The 12441-nt window shown below is 40.1% G+C and overlaps 1 protein-coding gene across 4 annotated transcripts in view; it reads right to left on the reverse strand.

Moving 5' to 3' along the window:
- KATNIP (katanin interacting protein) overlaps window positions 1-12441 on the reverse strand; it is a 264435-nt gene that overhangs the window by 79809 nt on the left and 172185 nt on the right. For all 4 annotated transcript variants that reach the window (XM_077275294.1, XM_077275295.1, XM_077275293.1 and 1 more), the window contains exons 18-19: window positions 3502-3577; window positions 1985-2162 (exon numbers count right to left, since the gene is read on the reverse strand). In XM_077275294.1, coding sequence (XP_077131409.1) covers window positions 1985-2162; window positions 3502-3577 — 254 coding nt within the window. The remainder of the gene's footprint in view (window positions 1-1984; window positions 2163-3501; window positions 3578-12441) is intronic.

The following is a 12441-nucleotide window of genomic DNA, read 5'->3' on the forward strand; positions in this document are numbered from 1 at the left end:
TGTGATAAAACATGGCAGAGTGCTATGTGATAAAACATGGCAGAGTGCTATGTGATAAAACATGGCAGAGTGCTATGTGATAAAACCTGGCAGAGTGCTATGCGATAAAACATGGCAGAGTGCTATGCGATAAAACATGGCAGAGTGCTATGTGATAAAACATGGCAGAGTGCTATGTGATAAAACATGGCAGAGTGCTATGTGATAAAACATGGCAGAGTGCTATGCAATAAATCACTGCAGAGTGCTATGTGATAAAACACGGCAGAGTGCTATGTGATAAAACATGGCAGAGTGCTATGTGATAAAACATGGCAGAGTGCTATGTGATAAAACCTGGCAGAGTGCTATGCGATAAAACATGGCAGAGTGCTATGCGATAAAACATGGCAGAGTGCTATGTGATAAAACATGGCAGAGTGCTATGTGATAAAACATGGCAGAGTGCTATGCGATAAAACATGGCAGAGTGCTATGTGATAAACCATGGCAGAGTGCTATGCGATAAACCATGGCAGAGTGCTATGTGATAAAACATGGCAGAGTGCTATGCGATAAAACATGGCAGAGTGCTATGTGATAAAACATGGCAGAGTGCTATGTGATAAAACATGGCAGAGTGCTATGTGATAAAACATGGCAGAGTGCTATGCAATAAATCACTGCAGAGTGCTATGTGATAAAACACGGCAGAGTGCTATGTGATAAAACATGGCAGAGTGCTATGTGATAAAACATGACAGAGTGCTATGCAATAAATCACGGCAGAGTGCTATGTGATAAAACATGGCATTGCACGCCACTCGGCTCAGTGTTATACTATGGGGCCACTCAGATCTACGATTATTTTTTCATGCTGATTCGACATGAGAGAATAATGGCAGTGAGACTTGGCATGCTCGCACCTATACAAGTTTATGGGTGCATGTGAAACATTGGACTGCAGTCGGATGTCATCCCAGTGCAGTCCGATATATGCCGAGTCAGGCCATGGAGGAGATGGAGAAATTACTTTCTCTGTCTCCTCCGTTCCTGTACTGGGATTTTCTCCTGCGACAGGATCAGAGCACCGAGCACTGACACTCGTTTCACGCCCGCAGCAGAGCCGCAGCCGAGGGTCATTAGCATCTTGCATCAGATCCCATACGCTAGTGAGTTTTCAGCCCAAAGGTACTGTTTCACAAGACTTGGGCATGCTACTAATTTTCTGCAAAGGAAAAACCTGCAGCAAGTCATGGGGAATTATCAAATATTTCACGCTTGGCATTAGAAAGGATAAGATGGGCCCCATCATTACAAATATCCATGGTTTACCCTGAAAAGCTGTGGTGCTTCAGAGACAACATACTATGAACATGAAGTGGGGAGTCATACAAGGTGACTAAGTGACTAGATCCAGGTGGGCAGGTGGTGTCGGTGGGCATGTTCTGCCGGCTCCCTCCTAGCAATGTTTCACTGACAGGTCTCTCCCTACGTTTGTATGAAGTCAGGAGTCATACAAGGTGACTAAGTGACTAGATCCAGGTGGGCAGGTGGTGTCGGTGGGCAGGTTCCGTCGGCTCCCTCCCACCAAGCAATACTTCACTGAAGGTCTCTCCCTATGTGTGTATGGGGAGAGATCTGTCAGTCAAACAGAGCTGGGCCACAAACATCTGTCAGACTAGTTCACTTAGTCACCTCACTGAAGGTTTCATAGTAAAACATGGATATTTGCATGGTCCATGGTTTGGGCAGCGTGAGTCACCTGCCACGCTCCTTTTAACAACGATGGAACTTTCACAATAAAAGCTACAGAGATGCTAACTAAAGCTCCGTCACACAGTGACACCTACTGAAAACAATGGTAAAATTTGGTGTATACTGGATCTCCAGAAAACATAACCATCGACCCTCACTAACTCTTTTCCTTAACTGAATGTAAAGAACATAATATACAATGACAGTGTTATACTGATCACAAGGTAATCAGTGATGGTAAACATACTTGTCTAAAGTTCTGCTGTCATCTTGGTATTCACGAAGCGCGCTGAGATCCGGGGGTGAGGCTGTCATAATATTCATGTTTAGGGACAACGCTTCACCATCGGAACCCACTATTTCTAGTCCGGTAAGCCCAAGGTAATGCTGGTCTCCCCAGGTCATGGTAAAATTTAATTGAAGACCTAAAAAATATAATAGTAACATCAAAGCATTGTAGCATACCCTTAAGAGAAATCAAGTGGAAATATGCAAAAGTGCGACAAGTTCTTGGGAATCATTTATTCACCTAATTAGAGAGTCACCTTATTTAAGCTTTTTCAGTCTGAAATCTACTTTTCGGAAAGCCAGGAGACCAGGAATAGGCAACGGGAGTGGACAAAGAATGCTAAATTTTCCCAAGACACTTTTCCAGATGTCTCAGTACTACAATATCTATTATTCGACATGGAGGACTAAGCTATGCCTCCCCTCTCCTTTACACAAAGAATTTACAGAAAATCATGTCAGGGAATTTGAGGCACCCACACCAGATAACAGCACTGACTGAAACTAACGTGTCCCTTTATGATTTACTAATGACCATTCTGAAAGCACTGCCTAATGAATTACTGCCCAAATTAGCCACCAATGCATTGCGACAACTGAAAAAAAGCATGGTGCACATAACACTGATCTATGACTGGTAAGGCAACACTTCATACTGGCCATGCAAGAACTTCCACCAAATTAGCTGTAAATGGTTCTTCTGAAGCATAGAAGGGAGGTAGCTTCTTAATCTGGTTGTCTCTCTTTCAATCTTCAGGAGTGCTCCTCTGCTTCCAGGCTTCCTGCTTGCCAAAGGTCAGTGCCCACCTGGTGACTTGACAGGTTTGACTGTCTCAGGGCTGAGCACCTGGCCCGAATTCCCTGTCTTGTCCGATGCGGTTAGGAAAGAGCAGCTTTTCTTCGGCAGATTCAGAGGAGCGCAGGAGCACCAAAGTTGGCCATATTCAGCAATCTGATGCTCGCAACCTGTGTAGCATACAACTTCCAAATGTGCGCTCTGAGATGGCCAGAAACTATGAAATTCCCTCTAGTCCTTAGGAACAGAGAGGATTATTACCAAGAGGTAAATTGCAAACCTGCTTGTTTTTACAGTATATATGCAATTTTACCTATTTTAATTGATGAGACGACCTCATTAAATTTTGCCAAAGAAAGACTTAGCTACTAGATTAGGAGGTTGTACCAGCTTTGAATTGCAGACCTGAACGAGTTTTAGTCATTTTATATATTCTACCAGTAATGATCTTAATTAGAAGCCACTAGATTTCAGCCATAGACTGTTAAATTGCAAAAGTCCTATTGCAAATCAATAAACCCATCAACGGCAGCAAGACATCAAATGGATTGTAAGAAAAAGCAAAGAAAATAAATGGAGACTAGAATACAAAATAAACTATGATTGTCCGAGAGGGTATTAACAATACTGTACAAAATGTTTCCTTTTATACTATTATACATTTTATCAAATATACTTACATCTCCCAGTATACACTCCGGGTATATTAGCGTGGAGATTCGGGGACACTGATGCTACAAGTTTTTGATCAGAAATCTGTAAAAAAAAGAAAAGAAATGGAGCTGATAAAAAACTACTATTCTATACAAACTTATCAATCCTAATGTATACTAAGAAAGTTATAAGATCTAAGTGATCAGCTGACCACGTCAGATTTTGTTCCCCCAGGTGCACGTGGTTTGTGATCACCTTCTCAATAATATAAGTAAATAGTCCATCACATCCGGATAGTGAAAAAAAATATATAAAGCTTTTATTTCATTTGTGCAGCAATCATAAAATCCATAAAGTCCACAATGGCTGGTGCTCCCAGAACAGGCAACGCACTTCGAACAAACAGTTCTTTGTCAACTCAAAGCCAAAGGCTTGACAAAGAACTGTTTGTTCGAAACGCGTTACCGGTTTATGATTGCTGCACATATAAAATAAAGGAAGATTTGCATTTTCTCACTATCCAGATGAGATGTACTATTTGCTTATAATACCGAGAAAGTTAAAGCAAAAAACTGTCAGAAGGAAAATGTAAAAAAAATAAATACATAAATGTGATTATTATTGGAAATTCATTTAGACTTTGTTCACACTGGGGTCATGGCTCTCATTTTTATAGGATTTAGAACAGATGAGAGCAGGACAGAACACATATGTTGGAAAGATCAGTAATGATTCACTGGTGTCTCTCATGGGTCCATTGGTTTTCTCTTTTTTCAATGGATAAAAAAGTACCGAATGCTACGATATTGTGATTTGAGAGAAGTAAAGTTTGGGAATAGATGATAAATGTTATTTGTGATAAACTCATTTAGGCTATCTAAAATATGCACCAAATAATAAGGATAAGTCATGTATAAAATGATTTATGTATTTACATGTATACACGTAAGGTCCTGGATGCAGATGTGTGTCACTGAGGTGGCTAGTCTCTGTGATGCAAGTCACGGGAAAAAGTGCATCAGTAACAATAGGTTACTAAGATGGCTTTTATTCGGATTGGATTTGGGGTCCGGAATTTTAGGAGCAACCAAGAGAGCATGGGAGGGAAAGGTTGCTTTCATACTCCAGTTCATGTCTTACAGGCCTAATAGCAGTTAGACAGTTTAGATCAGCACAGTGTGTTGTGCTGGGGCTGGAGAAAGACAGTTCATGGTGGACAGTATATGTTGGAGACTAAGAAGTGCCTGTGACAGCAAGTTGGTGAGACCATTTGATTTGTTTTGCTTACTCCAAAAGAAGGGACGGTTTTGTTATTAACTTGTGCTGAAGAAAGTGGTTTTCCTTCTTGGAGCTACAAACTTTATGAAGGACATGCATTTGGCTTCTCTCAGTCTCACAGATGCATATTTTTTTCTAATCACAGCCCCTTAATGGGTACTTAAAGGGGCTGTATGATAGAGATAAATATTTAGAAATAGTATTATAGCTAAGTCCTAACCACTTTTGTAATTTGTATTATTATAAAATTCCCTACTAATCTACCTATACAGCTAATCCTTATACAGCTCTGGCAAAAATTAACCACTACAAAATGTTCAGTTTGTCTGATTTTTCTCTTTATAGGTATATTTTTAGTAACATTTAAATTGTTCTTTTAGTCTATAAACTTCTGGCAACATGTCTCCAAATTTCCAAGCAATACATTTTGCATTTTTTTCTGAAAAAGGAAAATGATCAGAATTAAAAACAAAAAAACCCAGTGCTTTCAGACCTCAAACAATGCAAAGAAAACAAATTCATAATCATTTAGAAACAACAATACTAATGTTTTAACTCAGGAAGAGTTCAGAAATCAATATTTTGTGGAATAACCATGATTTTTAATCACAGCTTTCATGCATCTTGGCATGCTTTCCACCAGTCTTTCACACGGCTTCTGGCACAAAAATGTAAGCAGTTCTTCTTTGTTTGATGGCTTGTGACGATCCATCATCCTCTTGATTACATTCCAGAGGTTTTTATTTGGGTTCAGGTCTGGAGATTGGGCTGTCCATGACAGGGTTTTGATGTGGTGGTCTCTTAATTTTTGCCAGAGCTGTATATGTATATATATATATATATATATATATATATATATATTATATATATATATATATGTGTATATATATATATATATATATATATATATATATATATATATATATATATATATATATATATATATATATATATATATATATATATTTTTTTTTTTTTAACTTAATGTCCTGTGATGTTTCATTTCAGGGAATTCTCAAATGAGACATCACAGGAGGGTGGCCCTGCAGTTCACATCCTGCAACATCTATCATCCCTCATGAAAGCCTTCCCCCACAATCCCTGCTTCTACTACGACTACCTCTTTCCCTGAAATGAGTCTTCATCCTGGGGCTGTGATAGAAGTAGGGTGAGTGACAGCTACACCTACCCACAGCTTCTATTACTGCCTTTAAACGAATCATAATCAGGGGGCGGTACTACTGTCACTCACACTGCTTCTATTACCGCACCCTCCTATGTCACACACCCCTCTCAAATGATACATCACGGGAAGTGGAAAAAAAACACATACAGTGATTAGCTGTATAGGGAAAAAACTGGGAAATTGTATAATAAAGTCAATTACAAAAGTGGTTATATCTCAAAAATTATTTATTATTTAATGGTCTTCTGCTCGGTCTCGAGCCATGGTAACTTGATGGATAAACGCTCTATAGGAAGATCCATCTTGGGCAAACCTACATACAGTTGTGCTCAAAAGTTTACATACCCCAGCAGAATGTTTGCTTTCTTAGCCTTTTTTCAGAGAATATGAATGATAACACCAAAACTTTTTCTCCACTCGTGGTTAGTGGTTGGGTGAAGCTATTTATTTTCAAACTACTGTGTTTTCTCTTTTTAAATCGTAATGACAACCCAAAACATCCAAATGACCATGATAAAAAGTTCACATACCCTGGTGATTTTGGCCTGATAACATGCACAGAAGTTGACACAAATGGGTTTCAATGGCTACTAAAGGTAACATCCTCACCTGTGACCTGTTTGCTTATAATCAGTGTGTGCATGAAAGCTGAGTGAGTTTCTGGGATCCAGACGGACTTTTGCACCTTTAATACAGCCACTGATGTTTCTGGATTGTGAGTCATGGGGATAGCAAAAGAATTGTCAATGGATCTATGGGAAAAGGTAGTTGAACTGCGAAAAACAGGAAATGGATACAAAAAGATATCCAAGGAATTGATAATGCCAGTCAGCAGTGTTCAAACTGTGATTAACAAATGGAAAATCAGGGGCTCTGTAAAAATAAAACCACGGTCAGGCAGACCAACAAAAATGTCATCCACAACTGTCAGGAAAATTGTTCAGGATGCAAAGAAAAACTCACAAATCACATCAGCTGAAATACAGGACTCTCTGAAAACTAGTGGTGTGGCTGTTTCAAGATGCACAATAAGGAGGAACTTAAAGACAAAATTGGCTGCATGGTTGAGTCGCCAGAAGACATTACTGCGCAAATGCCACAAAGTATCTTGCTTACAATACGCAAAACAGCACAGAGAGAAGCCTCAAAACTTCTGGAACAAGGTAATTTGAACTTTTTGGCCACAACCATAAAAGTTACATTTGAAGAGAGGTCAACAAGGCCTATGATGAAAGGAACACCATTCCTACAGTACAGAACGGAGGTGAATCGCTGATGTTTTGGGGATGTGTGAGCTACAAAAGCACAGGAAACCTGGTCAAAGTTGAATGAAAGATGAATGCAGCACATTATCAGTAAATACTGGAGGCAAATTTGCACTCATCAGCCCGGAAGCTGTGCATGGGATGTACTTGGACGTTCCAACATGACAACGATCCAAAATACAATTCCAAGTTGACCTGTCATTGGCTACAGTGGAACAGAGTGAAGGATCCGGAGTGGTCATCTCAGTCTCCTGACCTCAATATCATTGAGCCACTCTGGGGAGATCTCAAGTGCGCAGTTCATGCTAGGCAGCCCTGGAATATACAGGAACTAGAGGCTTTTTTGCTAAGAAGAACGGACAGCTTTACCATCTGACAAAATAAAGAACCTCATCCCAAACTACCACAAAAGACTTCAAGCTGCCATTGATGTTAGAGAGGGCAAAACACGGTATTAAGAAATGGGGATGTGAACTTTTGATCAAGGTCATTTGGATGTTTTGGGTTGTCATGATTTAAAAAGAGAAAACACAGTAGTTTGACAATAAATGGCTTCACCCAACCACAAACCATGAGTGGAGAAAAGTTTTGGTGTTATCATTCATATTCTCTGAAAAAAGGCCAAGAAAGCAAAAATTCTGCCGGAATATGCAAACTTTTGAGTACAACTGTAGGTCCATTACCAGGCTCTTCTCTGCTATCATCTTGATTGGATCATGCCATCGGGTTCCTGGTCTTCCTCTTTGTCTTGTTCCTTCTATTCTTCCAACCATGATGTTCTTCTCCAGTAATTGCACTCTTTGTATGATGTGTTCAAAGTAGGCAAGAAGTAGCTTAGTGACCATTGCTTCAATTTTCATGTGTGGCTTGATATGTTCCTAGTCTCTAAAAGTCTGTCTTAAACAAAGTCTGAAAAATAGCTACCGTACTTAAGAAAGGCATTCTAGATATCAGACAACGCCCTTAACTTGTTCTAAGACAGAAAAAACAAACTGTCAACATTTCCGTGCACTCCCACAAAAAGCAGCATTGGCCCTAAATAAGTTTGATTACCACTGGCTACGTTTCACACATGTTCTGCAGTTCTTATTTTGTATCTCTCTAGTTGTACAGCACACATATTTGATAATTTTATATGCAGAAAATATTTGCATATTTGGTGTCACAATTGAGGAATTCCCCAATGAGAAACTTTTCATCTTGTGGTCCCATTAATTTTGACGCAAATTTGCAGACGCTGCACCACTACCATCACATTTATAAAAGCCCTTTTGGGATCCAAATATAGATGATATATGCCTGATTGCTGGGATTCTGAACCCTGGAAACCTTGTGATCACAAGATCCTTCTTTTTTCCTTACTGTGGTTGCATGCACACGGACACTCTATTCAATGACTTGACTGTTTCTGTAAATCCCATAGACAATAAATCTGGCGCTGCTCACTTCTGCATCGGAGGTGGCTGGTGCAGATAAGTGGTACCTACCAAGACATCTGCATGATTGGCAGGTATCATGAATATGCCCTATTCTAATTAACAAGACAAGCGCAGGATATTTGGTGACCGTGCATACGTCTTGTCAGGTAATGTGTTTGGAACTTCTCACCTCCAATGGTGAAGTGAGAAGTATATTGGATTTAAATGGAGTAGCAGTGCACTTGATCGACCAGGTTAAGAAATAAATGGAGTGGCAGTGCACTTGGTCGTCCAAGTTAATCCATTAATCTGCAGAAGCAGTGAGAAAAAGGGGCTTGGGACCCTTCTCTAGTGACTGTGGTGGTATCAGAAGTTTGAAACACAGCTACCAAACATTTTGTCTGCTTTCCTGCATGTACATAATAAGTGTCCTTCATGTGAAATAAAATACTGTCAATCCCCTTGAAAAGAATTGTTTAGCATCTGCTTTTCTTGTTAACTTACACTGTGTCTTTCTCTGTTAATTCTCAAATTCCTAAATTAATTGAGCAGTTTTACCATCGTAGATAGCTGTCAGAAGAAGTACTAACTCTGGGATTTCTCACACTGGAATTTTCTGACACATCCTAAACAAAAGACTGTTCAAATCAATAGTACATTTCTTAGAATGTGTCAGATATTTTCACTATTACAGATTTTGTCTAGTTTTCTGTAGCTATTCAGGAGCGCACAGCTCCCGTGCCTCCCAGCATCTTGTGTGTCAGGGGAATCGTGTGCTCCTGAAGACTGACAGTCCGGGCCAGTGGAATGGCTGAGCTGCTGGCCTGAACTGACCGCTCTCTAATGCTGAAAGCAGGGACAGTTTTGCCTGTGCAGCATCAGAAGAGTGCAGAAACACTGAGATTAGCTGGATCCAGCAATCCGGCCTGCTGCAGAATAGCGCTTGTAAACTCTAAAGCCAACAAATTACAAGCGCGTGCTCCTTGCCTAGAAAAACAGACACCGCAGGGTAACCGGGTCAACCGTATGAATGGAGAGGATTTTTAATAAGACATAAATTGCAAATTGCTAGTTTTCAATTTAATAAGATGAGACAACCAATTTAATCCAGATTGGCGTTTAGTCCAGGTACTGCTCAAAGGGGTTTCAGTGCAGTAACATTTTGGGCTTTAGTCCAGGTAGTGTTCAAAGAGGTTTTGGTCTTGTAAAATTTGGGGGTTTAGTCCAGGTAGTGCGCAACAGTAAAATTTGGGGGTTTAGTCCAGGTAGTGCGCAACATGGTTTGGCTGCTGTAATATTTTTGGGTTTAATCCTGGTAGTCCTCAAAGGCGTTTGGGTGCTGTACCATCTTAGAGTTTAATCCTGGAAGTGCTCAAAGGGGTTTGCGTGCTGTAAACGTTTGGGGTTTAGGCTAGGTAGCTCAAAATAGTTTGGGTGCTATAACATTTTTAGGGTTTAGTCCAGGTAATGCTCAAAGGGGTTTCAGTGCTGTAAAATTAGGGGGTTTAAGCCTGGTCATGCTCAAAGGGGTATGGGTGCTGTAACATCTTGGGCTTTAATCCAGGTATTGCTTAAAGGCGTTTTAAGTGCTGTAACATTTTTTAAGTTAGCAGAGCTAGAGTTAAAATGTTAGAAACCTTGTGATGTAATACTCTGTCTATATGGTCAAAACATATATTTTAGGAAGCATCATAGGACATTCAATGGAAACTAGAATGTAACACTTTAATACATTGTAATAAGCATGGCTTAACCTAATAATGATTGTGTAATGAGCAATAAAGATTTCGCCAGTACATAATTATATTTTACATTACCTTTGACAGCCAGTAATACAGGCAGCATTGAGTATAATTTTAGAAATACACGGAATCTTTTGCTTTTAATTGTTCTATGATTAATTCTATTTTATATTAAATAATAAAATAGAATTTTTATAATTAAATGTGATATACTAAATATTGTTACACCCATATATTATTATAGTCCAAACTAAAATCAGAGATGCCAAAACCCAAAATGCCCGTAACAGGGGTATACAAGATAAAATAAACCTAAAATGTAAAGTGCTATTCTAAAAAAAAAATCAAGTTATTGATTATCCATGGGATCTTTAAATCAGTTTTCCAACCCTGAGACCTGGATTTGGCAACACTGCACTGAATGGAGTGGTGGTGTGCATGCTCAGCCTCCACTCCATTCATTATTTATGGGACTACTGAGTGTACTGCTTGGATACTTCTGGATCATGCAATGTGAGGTCTCCGTTTATGATGAGGGCTCAGGAGGTGAGCCCGCATCATAACAGCAGATGCTGGCTCCAGATTATACAAACCCATGGGCCCCACCGCAACACAATCATGGAGTGCCGAAGGATTGCTATGGCAGCTGGGAGCCAGGTGAAGGCCCCTGTGCCTACAATAATGATATTCCATGCAGACCAGGCTAGGCCTCATATGAAACCGTGATTTTCTCTATGTACTGCAATACTATGGTACTGTATAATATAGAATAAGTGGGTAGACAATCGCAGGTTCAAATCCGTATTGGAACTAAAAAAAATAAAGAAAAAATGTTTTAAAATATAGAAACAGAAATAATAAAAAAAAAAGTTTCTAATCACTTTATCCCATTCCATTAAAAATAAATAAAAAATAAACATATGGTGTTAGAATTGTATCCTTTCGGTCACAGCAACACAACCAAAAAATGCCACAAGATGGTCCCCCAAACCAGTATAAATAAGAATGTCGGCTCACCATGCAAAAATATTACATCTACGGCAAAATGTTATAAACAAGAACATCAGCACACCACCGCAAAAAGCAAGCCCTCATACCGCTCCATCAAGGTAAAAATGAAAACACGAATGGTCTCAGAATATGGTGACAAAAAAAGCATTAATGCACTAATTTCATAATCTCTTTATACACTGACGAGAAAAAGGGTAACAATGTTTTGAACTTTTAACTTTCAGGCTCCTTACACTTTTTCTCATGAGTGCATATGAGAGGCAGAGCTTTATTTTTCTGATCCAGATAGATTTAAAGGGGTGGTTCATTTTCAGAAAAGTAGACCCCAATACTGTAAAAAAACTAAAATAAACACAGCAGGAATTCATCCTCCCTGGGTTGAGCGTCAGTTTCGTGCCGCTGCTTTGGTGTCCGTGTTTGGCGCCAGTGGTGAAGTCACACATCACACATTTAGCCCATCAATAAGCTCAGTAGCTGTGCTAAGATAGACAGCACAAGCCGTGGAGCTCAGTGATTGGCTACATCAGTGATGTGAGCTGTAGATGTTACACCATCGTTGTAGCCAAACCTCTGAGACCGCAGCAATGGTGGGGAGCCGGCACTGGACCCGGGGAGGGTGAGTGCCTACTTTGTTTGTTATTTTATGCATTTTACGCTGTTTGAGATTCACGTTCCGGATAGTGGACAACCCTTTTAACCCCTTCCTCACCTGTGACGCTACGTAGGCGTCATGAAAGTCAGTGCCAATCTGACCTGTGACGCCTATGTGGCGTCATGGAGGGATCGCGTCCCTGCAGATCAGGTGAAAGGGTTAACTCCAATTTCACCCGATCCGCAGGGACAGGGGGAGTGGTACTTCAGCCCAGGGGGGGTGGCTTCGCCCTCCCCATGGCTACGATCGCTCTGATTGTCTGTTGAAAGTGAAACACCCAATCAGAGCAATCATAATATTTCAGCAATGAAAATTGATGAAATATTACAATCCAGCCATGGTCGATGCTGCAATATAATCGGCCATGGCTGGAGACCCCAATCTGCCCCCCCCCCCCCACAGACTGACAGTGGC

The sequence above is a fragment of the Ranitomeya variabilis genome, chromosome 7, assembly GCF_051348905.1.
Source record: "Ranitomeya variabilis isolate aRanVar5 chromosome 7, aRanVar5.hap1, whole genome shotgun sequence".
Lineage (NCBI taxonomy): Eukaryota > Metazoa > Chordata > Amphibia > Anura > Dendrobatidae > Ranitomeya > Ranitomeya variabilis.